Raw genomic sequence first — 11867 nt, 5'->3', positions numbered from 1 at the left:
ATCTGGCTCGACATCAGCTTCATTGCCACTGTCAACATCTTCTTTCTCCTGAGATTCCAAGTAGAAAACAGAGTCGGTGTGAAAGTTTTCTACCCCTCGGAAAGGATATTTTTCCGCAATCAGGGTTCGAACTTCTCCCTCATCATTAGCATATTTCATGACCTGATGTAGGGTAGACGGGACAATGCGGTTTGCATGTATCCATGGTCGTCCTAGCAAAAGATTGTAGGACGTGTCCGCATCTATGATGTAGCATGCTACTTCAGACTTAAGATCTCCGATCTGGCACCTGAGTTTGATCTTCCCTAGGGGTCGAGTACTGTTGGCGTTGAAACCAAAGATAGTGGTCTGGGTAGTGTGCAACCGATGCATAGGAATCCCTAAAACCTGCATGACCCTGTAAGGCATAATGCTGAGTGCGGAGCCCGGGTCAACCTGGACACGACTGATTTCAGAAGATCCGATATACCCTGTGTAGTACAGTGGTCGGTCATGTTCGTGTTTGACCTGCATGTCTTCTTGTGTGAATGATATGCAGGGTAGACTTCTCGCCGCTTGCAGGCATTGCAGACAAGTTTGATCATCAGAAGCTTCAGGAACTGGAATGACTTGGGTGATGAAGCTCTCTGTATTCTTCAATGCCTCAATGAGAGCTTCCTTGGTGGTTTTGGACAACCTCAGGAGCTCGTATAGAGTAATCCTGGCCGGTATGTTGGCCAGTTGCGCCATGACATTGAATTGGAATGGATTGCTCGACTCCCCGTGTTCCTGGTGGAGATTCCTGTTGAACCGGAGTTCTTTTTGTTTCCCCTTATCAGCTGGCTTTTTGGGGACAGAACCCCCAGCGTCTTGGGGTTGTTCCTCAACTTCTTGGACATTCTGGCCGTAGTCTTTCAAGTAATTCTTTCCAGACCGCGTACCAGGGTTGTCTCCTGGGTATGCGGCCAGGGCAATCCTCTCTTCCTCTGAATCTGTGAGGGTCTTGAGGTGATCATCATTCTCAGTAATGGAGGGGCTAATCGTGTTGGAAGACTTAGCTGTCTCGCGGGCCGAGACAGCAAACACTGTCTCGCCCGTCGAGACAGCAAAAGCTGTCTCGCGAACATGTTTTCTGCCAACTGTTCCTAGAGGCTATATATACTCCCCGAAGGCTATTTTCTCAAGTGGCTGATCATTTTGAGCACTTGAGAGCAATCCAGAGCAGAGAGAGAGCAGATGTGCTGATCTTACGGCCAATCCTTGAAATTGAGCTTTGACTTGATTTCAAGAAGAACGACTATCTTACATCGATAAGATATCGTTTCAATTTCTCACTTCGATAAACGAAGTCAGAATCATAAACCCCTCACGGTTCAATCAGAATCTGTGACTTGGTGGTCCACGAGTCAAAGCGCTCCCGGCACAGGCAAAGATCCCACGAAAGCAGTGATCCAAACAACGATCCTGCGTTTATTTTCTCAAGAGTTGTAATTTTCTTTTTGTTGTGTAAAAGAGTCTTATAAAAAGGCTGTTTTCTTTGAATTTATTGTAATCGACCGAAGATATAATGAATTCGACAACGAAACCAACTTTTGGCGAAAACAGTCCTTGCTGCCAGCAACGGGCCAGTCAAGACGTACTTGGGTCGACCGTGGAGCAATTACTCAACCACGGTGTACATTAGGTCGTATATGAACAAGATCGTCGATCCAAGCGGATAGAGGAAGTGGTCAAATAGCGATAATCCGGCATTGTACAAGGTGCACTATGCCGAGTACGCAAATTATGGGCCGAGAAATGAGACACACCAACAAGGATAAATTGGTCGGGATTCCACTGCCTTGTATTATTGACAGCTGCTATCAACTTCTCGGTTTGTTAAGTTCTTATAAACTCAATCCTATATTATTGTCTCTAAAACTTTGTAAACCGGCTTTCGGTTAATAAATACATGAACATGGCTACTCGCTCTGTTTTTTACCTCAAAAAAAAAAAAAACTTTGTAAACCAATTGTCCAACTTATCTCTACGTCTAATCATACACATGGGTTTCTTATTCAATTTCGACCAATAAAATGTCGCACTCAAAATTATCTTTGCATTCCATATATGGAGATTGTTTTACTTAAATGGTTAGGCACATGTAGTTTCCCAACAAGTCCACACTCCACAGTGCAATAACAAAACACAATATATAAAACACCATACAACACACTCCCTACCACCCGCGCCAAAAAATAAAATAAAATAAAATATTAATGACAAGAAAGAAAGAAAGAAAGAATGAAAAGACCATACATGGTGATGATGAGCTCAGTTCAAGATTTCAAATTGGTCATGACTTTGATCTTCATCGGCATTGCTACCTCGACAACCGTGATAGTGCAATTGGCAGATGGAGGGGTGCACGATGATCAATCGACACTGGTTAGTATATACATATAATATGAACATACAGACTAGCTAACATGCATGTGTATTATTGAAAAACTAAAAAAGTGAAAAAAGTGTGTGCGTGTGATTCAGTACGTTGTATATAATTGTTGCAGACTTTGGCCGTTGCTCCAGATGGGAGCTGCACTTTCATTGGGGTAGGGGATGCAATAGCCTTCGCGCTAAACAACAGCGATGGTCGAACGATCATCCAAATAAGAGCAGGTATATATGATGAGTACATCGAGGTTCCAAACTACAAAACAAATATAACATTGTATGCAAATAAGAGCAGGTATATATGATGAGTACATCGAGGTTCCAAACTACAAAACAAATATAACATTGTATGGGGAAGAAAGCAGCGTCACGATAATAAACTACAAAACAAATATAACATTGTATGGGGAAGAAAGCAGCGTCACGATAATAAGAGGAAACAGGAACGCCAGCGATGGCTAGAAGACATTGACTTCTACGACTGTAAGTGAGTAACAAGATCTTTCTTCTTATTCTTCTTTTTTTTCCTAGGATGATTAATTTCATGTTTTGCAATTCAGACTTCTTCATCATATATACACGTACTAAGCTCAATATTATCCAGATATAGGTTTTTAAATGTAGTAAATTGATAATGTACATGGTAGTTATTTTTATTATTTGTGTGGCTTTGAGAAATAACTGGATTGGGATCCTCTACTCATCAATAGCTGCTCCTAACATTTGTTAATGCATCTCCACCTTTCATTTTGTGGATCCCACAAAATTAAAGGTGGAGATGCATTAGCAAATGTTAGGAGCCACTATTGATGAGTAGAGGATCCCAATCCGAAATAACTAAGAGCATTGCTTAAATTACTTCCATGTGGTTTATTTTGGTAAAGAGAGAAGAATATTATTCCTTTTATTTTATTAAAATAGTTGCAAGATTTTATATGTTTAAAAGAATAGAGCTTAAGTTATAGTCAATTTTTTATATTTAAAATTTTAAAATTTAATGTAATTAATCTAATACATTAAAAATTACAAAGACACCGTCGAATAAAATTTACAAAAACACACCCCAGAAATATCAAAACTTTAAAATACCGCAAATTCTATAACTTATGAACAACAACGTAAAAAATACTCTAAAATTCATAAATTAAAAAACCTATAAAATCAAAACTTACAAAGAGTAAAAAGTATACAAATTTTAAAAAAAATCACCTGAAAAGATTATATTTTCAAAAAATACACTGAAACTTTTAAATTTTATAAAAAACACCCACAAAATTTAAATGTTTACAAAAAACACCCTAAAATAATCTGAACTTCTAAAACAACACAAAATCTTTGAAATAATAAATAGGACCATGAAAAATTTGACCATGGATTTTAAGTGATAAGTTGCTTGATTATAAAACCAATAATTAGGTGACTTGGGCCTGGTATCAGTTATCCGTTTAATAAACAAGTCTACATGATTATTAGATGGGTCAGATCGACTGGTTTGCCTCCCTCATTTCCATTATGTAATTGTGTGTGCATAGCACATACAATTGGCAGGATCTGAATAATTTGTAGTGACGAAATGTGAGTGGAAGAAATCTACTTGTATCCCTTATTACCGTACATTGTTAGATAATGAAACTTCATTTGTCATGCATGATTGTTTATCCTTTAGTATATTTAGTAGAACAATATGATATGACATATCTGTAAGTGCATCTGTAGTGATACATAACTTTGTACAAGTACACGTTTGGTTATGGTTTGAAAAGAATGACCACGAACTTTATGGAATTATAAATTGCACTAAACCCCGATGAAATTGCAGTATTTTGTAATAAACACTCATGAACTTCGAAAATCACACCAAATCCCATGAGCTTTTTGGAATTGTAGAAAACCCCAATGAGTTTTCTGAGTTTTGTTGGAAATCTCCAAATATTAGAGGTACAATTGCTTAAATTTGACATCCAAATTAAGGACGGATTGAAATTTCTCAATCTCGTGACATTTTGTATTTCAGTTAGAATTATCCGTCTACTTTTTATCTCTGATTTCCACCTCCATGTTCTTTCTTTTGCCAGCCTCAATCACGTCTAATACTTTGTGATTTTGTACAGTTTATGTTACTTCCAAGAGCTCATAATCTGACAACAGGACTACGTCAACGGAAATTAGAATTAAAAAAAAGAGCCATGCATCACTCTACACTGAAAGATGTTTTATGATATATTAGCAATAGTGGTGTACTTAGTTTTTCAAGATTAGGCCATTTAGTTGTCTAACCATGCTTCCATTAATTTCAGCCATCTCGGGCCAAGGCTTTATAGCCCAAGACATCTGTTTCAAGAACACATCAGGTGCATCCAAGGGCCAGGCGGTAGCGCTGCGCGTCGATGTCGGTTTCGTCGCATTCTACCGTTGTGCCATTGAATCCAAGGGCCAGGCGGTAGCGCTGCGCGTCGATGTCGGTTTCGTCGCATTCTACCGTTGTGCCATTGACGAATATCAATACACTTTGTATGCACGTCATGCTCAGCAGTCCTATCGAGAGTGCAACATCTTATGCACCGTAGACTTTATCTTCGGTGATGCCTCCGCCGTCTTCCAAAACTGCATGATCTACGCCAAATTGCCAATGCAAGGGCAAGACAATGCTATCACAGCCCAAGGCCGTGAAAGTGAAAGCGAGGCTACATGCTTTTCGATGCAAAACTATTCCATCCTGTAGTGGCACGTCCTTGCTACCAGCAACGGGTCAGTCAAGACGTACTTTGATCGACCGTGGAGCAATTACTCAACCACGGTGTACATTAGGTCGTATATGAACAGGATCGTCGGTCCAAGCGGATGGAGGAAGTGGTCAAATAGCAACAGTCCGACATTGTACAAGGTGCACTATGCCGAGTACGCAAATTATGGGCCGAGAAATGGGACACAACAACAAGGATAAATTGGTCGGGATTCCACTGCCTTGTATTATTGACAGCTGCTATCGAAATGGGACACAACAACAAGGATAAATTGGTCGGGATTCCACTGCCTTGTATTATTGACAGCTGCTATCAACTTCTCGGTTCAATTTTGTTAAGTTCTTATAAACTCAATGCCTTGTATTATTGACAGCTGCTATCAACTTCTCGGTTCAATTTTGTTAAGTTCTTATAAACTCAATCCCATATTCTTGTCTCTAAAACTTTGTAAACCGGCTTTCGGTTATTATATACATGAACATGGCTACTCGCTCTGTTTTTACCTCAAAAAAAAAACTTTGTAAACCAACTGTCCAACTAATCTCTACGTCTAAATATACACATAAGTTTCTTATTCAATTTCGACCAATAAAATGTCGCACTCAAAATTATCTTTGCATTCCATATATGGAGATTGTTTTACTTAAATGGTTAGGCACATGTAGTTTCCCAACAAGTCCACACTCCACAGTGCAATAACAAAACACAATATATAAAACACCATACAACACACTCCCCGCCACCCACGCCAAAAAATAAAATAAAATAAAATAAAAAATGAATGAGAAGAAAGAAAGAAAGAAAGAACGAAAAGACCATACATGGTGATGATGAGCTCAGTTCAAGGTTTCATATTGGTCATGACTTTGATCTTCATCGTCAATGCCACCTCGACAACCGTGATAGTGCAATTGGCAGATGGAGGGGTGCACGATGATCAATCGACACTGGTTAGTATATACATATAATATGAACATACATACTAGCTAACATGCTTGTGTATTATTGAAAAACTTAAAAAGTGAAAAAAGTGTGTGCGTGTGATTCAGTATGTTGTATATAATTGTTGCAGACTTTGGTCGTTGCTCCAGATGGGAGCTGCACTTTCATTAGGGTAGGGGATGCAATAGCCTTCGCGCTAAACAACAGCGATGGTCGAACGATCATCCAAATAAGAGCAGGTATATATGATGATTACATCGAGGTTCCAAACTACAAAACAAATATAACATTGTATGGGGAAGAAAGCAGCGTCACGATAATAAGAGGAAACAGGAATGTCAACGATGGCTAGAAGACATAGACTTCTGCGACTGTAAGTGAGTAACACGATCTTTCTTCTCATTCTTCTTTTTTTCCTAGGATGATTAATTTCATGTTTTGCAATTCAGACTTCTTCATCATATATACACGTACTAAGCTCAATATTTTCCAGATATAGGTTTTTAAATGTAGTAAATTGATAATGTGCGTGTTAGTTATTTTTTTTATTTGTGTGGCTTTGAGAAATAACTGGATTGGGATCCTCTACTCATCAATAGCGGCTCCTAACATTTGTTAATGCATCTCCACCTTTCATTTTGTGGATCCCACAAAATGAAAGGTGGAGATGCATTAGCAAATGTTAGGAGCCACTATTGATGAGTAGAGGATCCCAATCCGAAATAACCAAGAGCATTGCTTAAAGTACTTGCATGTGGTTTATTTTGGTAAAGAGAGAAGAATATTTTTCCTTTTATTTTATTAAAATAGTTGCAAGATTTTATATGTTTAAAAGAATAGAGCTTAAGTTGTAGTAAATTTTTTATATTTAAAATTTTAAAATAAAATGTAATTAATGTAATACATTAAAAATTGTAAAGACATCATCGAATCAAATTTACAACAATACACCCCAGGAATATCAAAACTTTAAAATACCGGAAATTCTATAACTTATGAACAACAACGTAGAAAATACCCTAAAATTCAAAAATTAAAAAACCTATAAAATGAAAACTTACAAAGAGTAAAAAGTATACAAATTTTTAAAAAAATCACCTGAAAAGATTATATTTTCAAAAAATACACTGAAACTTTTAAATTTTATAAAAAACACCCTCAAAATTGAAATGTTTACAAAAAACACCCTAAAATAATCTAAACTTCTAAACAACACAGAATCTTTGAAATAATAAATAGGACCATGAAAATTTTGACGATGGATTTTAAGTGATAAGTTGCTTGATTATAAAACCAATAATTAGGTGACTTGGGCCTGGTATCACTTATCCGTTTAATAAACAAGTCTACGCGATTATTAGATGGGTCAGATCGACTGGTTTGCCGCCCTCATTTCCATTATTATGTAATTGTGTGCATAACACATACAATTGGCAGGATCTGAATAATTTGTAGTGATGAAATGTGAGTAGAAGAAATCTACTTGTATCCCTATTACCTTACATTGTTAGATAATGAAACTTCATTTGTCATGCATGATTGTTTATCCTTTAGTATATTTAGTAGAACATTATGATATGACATATCTGTAAGTGCATCTGTAGTGATACATAACTTTGTACAAGTACACGTTTGGTTATGGTTTGAAAAGAATGACCACGAACTTTATAGAATTATAAATTGCACTAAACCCCGATGAAATTGCAGTGTTTTGTAATAAACACTCATGAACTTCGAAAATCACACCAAATCCCATGAGCTTTTTGGAATTGTAGAAAACCCCAATGAGTTTTCTGAGTTTTGTTGGAAATCGCCAAATATTAGAGGTACAATTGTTTAAATTTGACATCCAAATTGAGGAAGGATTGAAATTTCTCAATCTCGTGACATTTTGTATTTTAGTTAGAATTATCCGTCTACTTTTTATCTCTGATTTCCACCGCCATGTTCTTTCTTTTGCCAGCCTCAATCACGTGTAATACTTTGTGATTTTGTATAGTTTATGTTACTTCCAAGAGCTCATAATCTGACAACAGGACTACGTCAACGGAAATTAGAATTAAAAAAAAGAGCCATGCATCTCTCTACACTGAAAGATGTTTTATGATATATTAGCTGTAGTGGTGTACTTAGTTTTTCCTGATTAGGTCATTTAGTTGTCTAACCATGCTTCCATTAATTTCAGCCATCTCGGGCCAAGGCTTTATAGCCCAAGACATCTGTTTCAAGAACACATCAGGTGCATCCAAGGGCCAGGCGGTAGCGCTGCGCGTCGATGTCGGTTTCGTCGCATTCTACCGTTGTGCCATTGATGAATATCAATACACTTTGTTTGCACGTCGTGGTCAACAGTCCTATCGAGAGTGCAACATCTTATGCACCGTAGACTTTATCTTCGGTGATGCCTACGCCTTCTTCCAAAACTGCATGATCTGTGCCAAATTGCCAATGCAAGGGCAAGACAATGCCATCACAGCCCAAGGCCGTGAAAGTGAAAGCGAGGCTACATGCTTTTCGATGCAAAACTGTTCCATCCTGTAGTGGCACGTCCTTGCTACCAGCAACGGGTTAATCAAGACGTACTTGGGTCGACCGTGGAGCAATTACTCAACCACGGTGTACATTAGGTCGTATATGAACAGGATCGTCGGTCCAAGCGGATGGAGGAAGTGGTCAAATCGCGACAGTCCAGCACTGTACAAGGTGCACTATGCTGAGTACGCAAATTATGGGCCGGGAAATGGGACACAACAACAAGGATAAATTGGTCGGGATTCCACTGCCTTGTATTATTGACATCTGCTATCAACTTCTCGGTTCAATTTTGTTAAGTTCTTATAAACTCAAACCTATATTCTAGTCTCTAAAACTTTATAAACCTGCTTTCGGTTAATATATACATGAACATGGCTACTCGCTCTGTTTTTACCTAAAAAAAAAACTTTGTAAACCAACTGTCCAACTAATCTCTACGTCTAAATATACACATGAGTTTCTTATTCAATTTCGACCAATAAAATGTCGCACTCAAAATTATCTTTGCATTCCATATATGGAGATTGTTTTACTTAAATGGTTAGGCACATGTTGGTTCCCAACAAGTCCACACTCCACAGTGCAATAACAAAACACAATATATAAAACACCATACAACACACTCCCTACCACCCACGCCAAAAAATAAAATAAAATAAAATAAAATAAAATATGAATGAGAAGAAAGAAAGAAAGAAAGAATGAAAAGACCATACATGGTGATGATGAGCTCAGTTCAAGGTTTCATATTGGTCATGACTTTGATCTTCATCGGCATTGCCACCTCGACAACCGTGATAGTGCAATTGGTAGATGGAGGGGTGCACGATGATCAATCGACACTGGTTAGTATATACATATAATATAAACATACATACTAGCTAACATGCTTGTGTATTATTGAAAAACTTAAAAAGTGAAAAAAGTGTGTGCGTGTGATTTAGTATGTTGTATATAATTGTTGCAGACTTTGGCCGTTGCTCCAGATGGAAGCTTCACTTTCATTGGGGTAGGGGATGCAATAGCCTTCGCGCTAAACAACAGCGATGGTCGAACTATCATCCAAATAAGAGCAGGTATATATGATGAATACATCGAGGTTCCAAACTACAAAACAAATATAACATTGTATGGGGAAGAAAGCAGCGTCACGATAATAAGAGGAAACAGGAACGTCAGCGATGGCTAGAAGACATTGACTTCTGCGACTGTAAGTGAGTAACATGATCTTTCTTCTTATTCTTCTTTTTTCCCTAGGATGATTAATTTCATGTTTTGCAATTCAGACTTCTTCATCATATATACACGTACTAAGCTTAATATTTTCCAGATATAGGTTTTTAAATGTAGTAAATTGATAATGTACATGTTAGTTATTTTTGTTATTTGTGTGGCTTTGGGAAATAACTAGATTGAGATCCTCTACTCATCAATAACGGCTCCTAACATTTGTTAATGCATCTCCACCTTTCATTTTGTGGATCCCACAAAATGAAAGGTGGAGATGCATTAGTAAATATTTGGAGCCACTATTGATGAGTAGAGGATCTCAATCCGAAATAACTATGAGCATTGCTTAAAGTACTTGCATGTGGTTTATTTTGGTAAAGAGAGAAGAATATTTTTCCTTTTATTTTATTAAAATAGTTGCAAGATTTTATATGTTTAAAAGAATAGAGCTTAAGTTGTAGTAAATTTTTTATATTTAAAATTTTAAAATTTAATGTAATTAATGTAATACATTAAAAATTGTAAAGACACCGTCGAATCAAATTTACAAAAATACACCCCAGGAATATCAAAACTTTAAAATACTGGAAATTCTATAACTTATGAACAACAACGTAGAAAATACCCTAAAATTCAAAAATTAAAAAACCTATAAAAATTCTATAACTTATGAACAACAACGTAGAAAATACCCTAAAATTCAAAAATTAAAAAACCTATAAAATCAAAACTTACAAAGAGTAAAAAGTATACAAAATTAAAAAACCTATAAAATCAAAACTTACAAAGAGTAAAAAGTATACAAATTTTAAAAAAAATCACCTAAAAAGATTATATTTTCAAAAAATACACTGAACCTTTTAAATTTTTATAAAAAACACCCTCAAAATTTAAATGTTTACAAAAAACACCCTAAAATAATCTGAACTTCTAAACAACACAGAATCTTTGAAATAATAAATAGTACCATGAAAATTTTGACTATGGATTTTAAGTGATAAGTTGCTTGATTATAAAACCAATAATTAGGTGACTTGGGCCTCGTATCACTTATCCGTTTAATAAACAAGTCTACGCGATTATTAGATGGGTCTGATCGACTGGTTTGCCTCCCTCATTTCCATTATTATGTAATTGTGTGCATAACACATACAATTGGCAGGATCTGAATAATTTGTAGTGATGAAATGTGAGTAGAAGAAATCTACTTGTATCCCTATTACCTTACATTGTTAGATAATGAAACTTCATTTGTCATGCATGATTGTTTATCCTTTAGTATATTTAGTAGAACATTATGATATGACATATCTGTAAGTGCATCTGTAGTGATACATAACTTTGTACAAGTACACGTTTGGTTATGGTTTGAAAAGAATGACCACGAACTTTATGGAATTATAAATTGCACTAAACCCCGATGAAATTGCAGTGTTTTGTAATAAACACTCATGAACTTTGAAAATCACACCAAATCCCATGAGCTTTTTGGAATTGTAGAAAACCCCAAGGAGTTTTCTGAGTTTTGTTGAAAATCGCCAAAAATTAGATGTACAATTGTTTAAATTTGACATCAAAATTGAGGAAGGATTGATATTTCTCAATCTCGTGACATTTTGTATTTCAGTTAGAATTATCCGTCTACTTTTTATCTCTGATTTCCATCTCCATGTTCTTTCTTTTGCCAGCCTCAATCACGTCTAATACTTTGTGATTTTATACAATTTATGTTACTTCCAAGAGCTCATAATCTGACAATAGGACTACGTCAACGGAAATTAGAATTAAAAAAAAGAGCCATGCATCTCTCTACACTGAAAGATGTTTTATGATATATTAGCAGTAATGGTGTACTCAGTTTTTCATGATTAGGTCATTTAGGTATCTAACCATGCTTCCATTAATTTCAGCCATCTCGGGCCAAGGCTTTATAGCCCAAGACATATGTTTCAAGAACACAGCAGGTGCATCCAAGGGCCAGGCGGTAGCGCTGCGCGTCGACGT

General features: G+C 36.5%; 2 protein-coding genes across 2 annotated transcripts; both read left to right on the top strand.

Moving 5' to 3' along the window:
- On the top strand, positions 2278-5134 carry LOC109838138 (probable pectinesterase/pectinesterase inhibitor 12). Its single transcript, XM_020406606.1, has 3 exons — positions 2278-2406; positions 2529-2637; positions 4710-5134. The coding sequence occupies exons 1-3, from the start codon at positions 2278-2280 to the stop codon at positions 5132-5134; spliced, it is 663 nt and encodes a 220-aa protein (XP_020262195.1).
- Positions 5978-8639, top strand: LOC109838137 (probable pectinesterase/pectinesterase inhibitor 12). The gene is made up of 3 exons (XM_020406605.1): positions 5978-6106; positions 6229-6445; positions 8284-8639. Exons 1-3 carry the CDS (start codon positions 5978-5980, stop codon positions 8637-8639), a joined length of 702 nt encoding a protein of 233 aa, XP_020262194.1.

This window comes from Asparagus officinalis, chromosome 4, assembly GCF_001876935.1.
Source record: "Asparagus officinalis chromosome 4, Aspof.V1, whole genome shotgun sequence".
Classification (NCBI taxonomy): Eukaryota; Viridiplantae; Streptophyta; class Magnoliopsida; order Asparagales; family Asparagaceae; genus Asparagus; species Asparagus officinalis.
Note: the sequence above shows the minus strand (reverse complement) of the source record. Positions and strands in the feature narration are given on the sequence as shown.

What these genes read in the sequence shown, in the direction of transcription:
- LOC109838138 (XM_020406606.1), top strand. Translation starts at nt 2,278, where the DNA reads ATGGTGATGATGAGCTCAGTTCAAGATTTCAAATTGGTCATGACTTTG. An exon ending in ACGATGATCAATCGACACTG is followed by an intron (nt 2,407 to 2,528) that starts GTTAGTATATAC and finishes TAATTGTTGCAG; the next exon opens with ACTTTGGCCGTTGCTCCAGA. An exon ending in GATCATCCAAATAAGAGCAG is followed by an intron (nt 2,638 to 4,709) that starts GTATATATGATG and finishes CATTAATTTCAG; the next exon opens with CCATCTCGGGCCAAGGCTTT.
- LOC109838137 (XM_020406605.1), top strand. Translation starts at nt 5,978, where the DNA reads ATGGTGATGATGAGCTCAGTTCAAGGTTTCATATTGGTCATGACTTTG. An exon ending in ACGATGATCAATCGACACTG is followed by an intron (nt 6,107 to 6,228) that starts GTTAGTATATAC and finishes TAATTGTTGCAG; the next exon opens with ACTTTGGTCGTTGCTCCAGA. An exon ending in AAACAGGAATGTCAACGATG is followed by an intron (nt 6,446 to 8,283) that starts GCTAGAAGACAT and finishes CATTAATTTCAG; the next exon opens with CCATCTCGGGCCAAGGCTTT.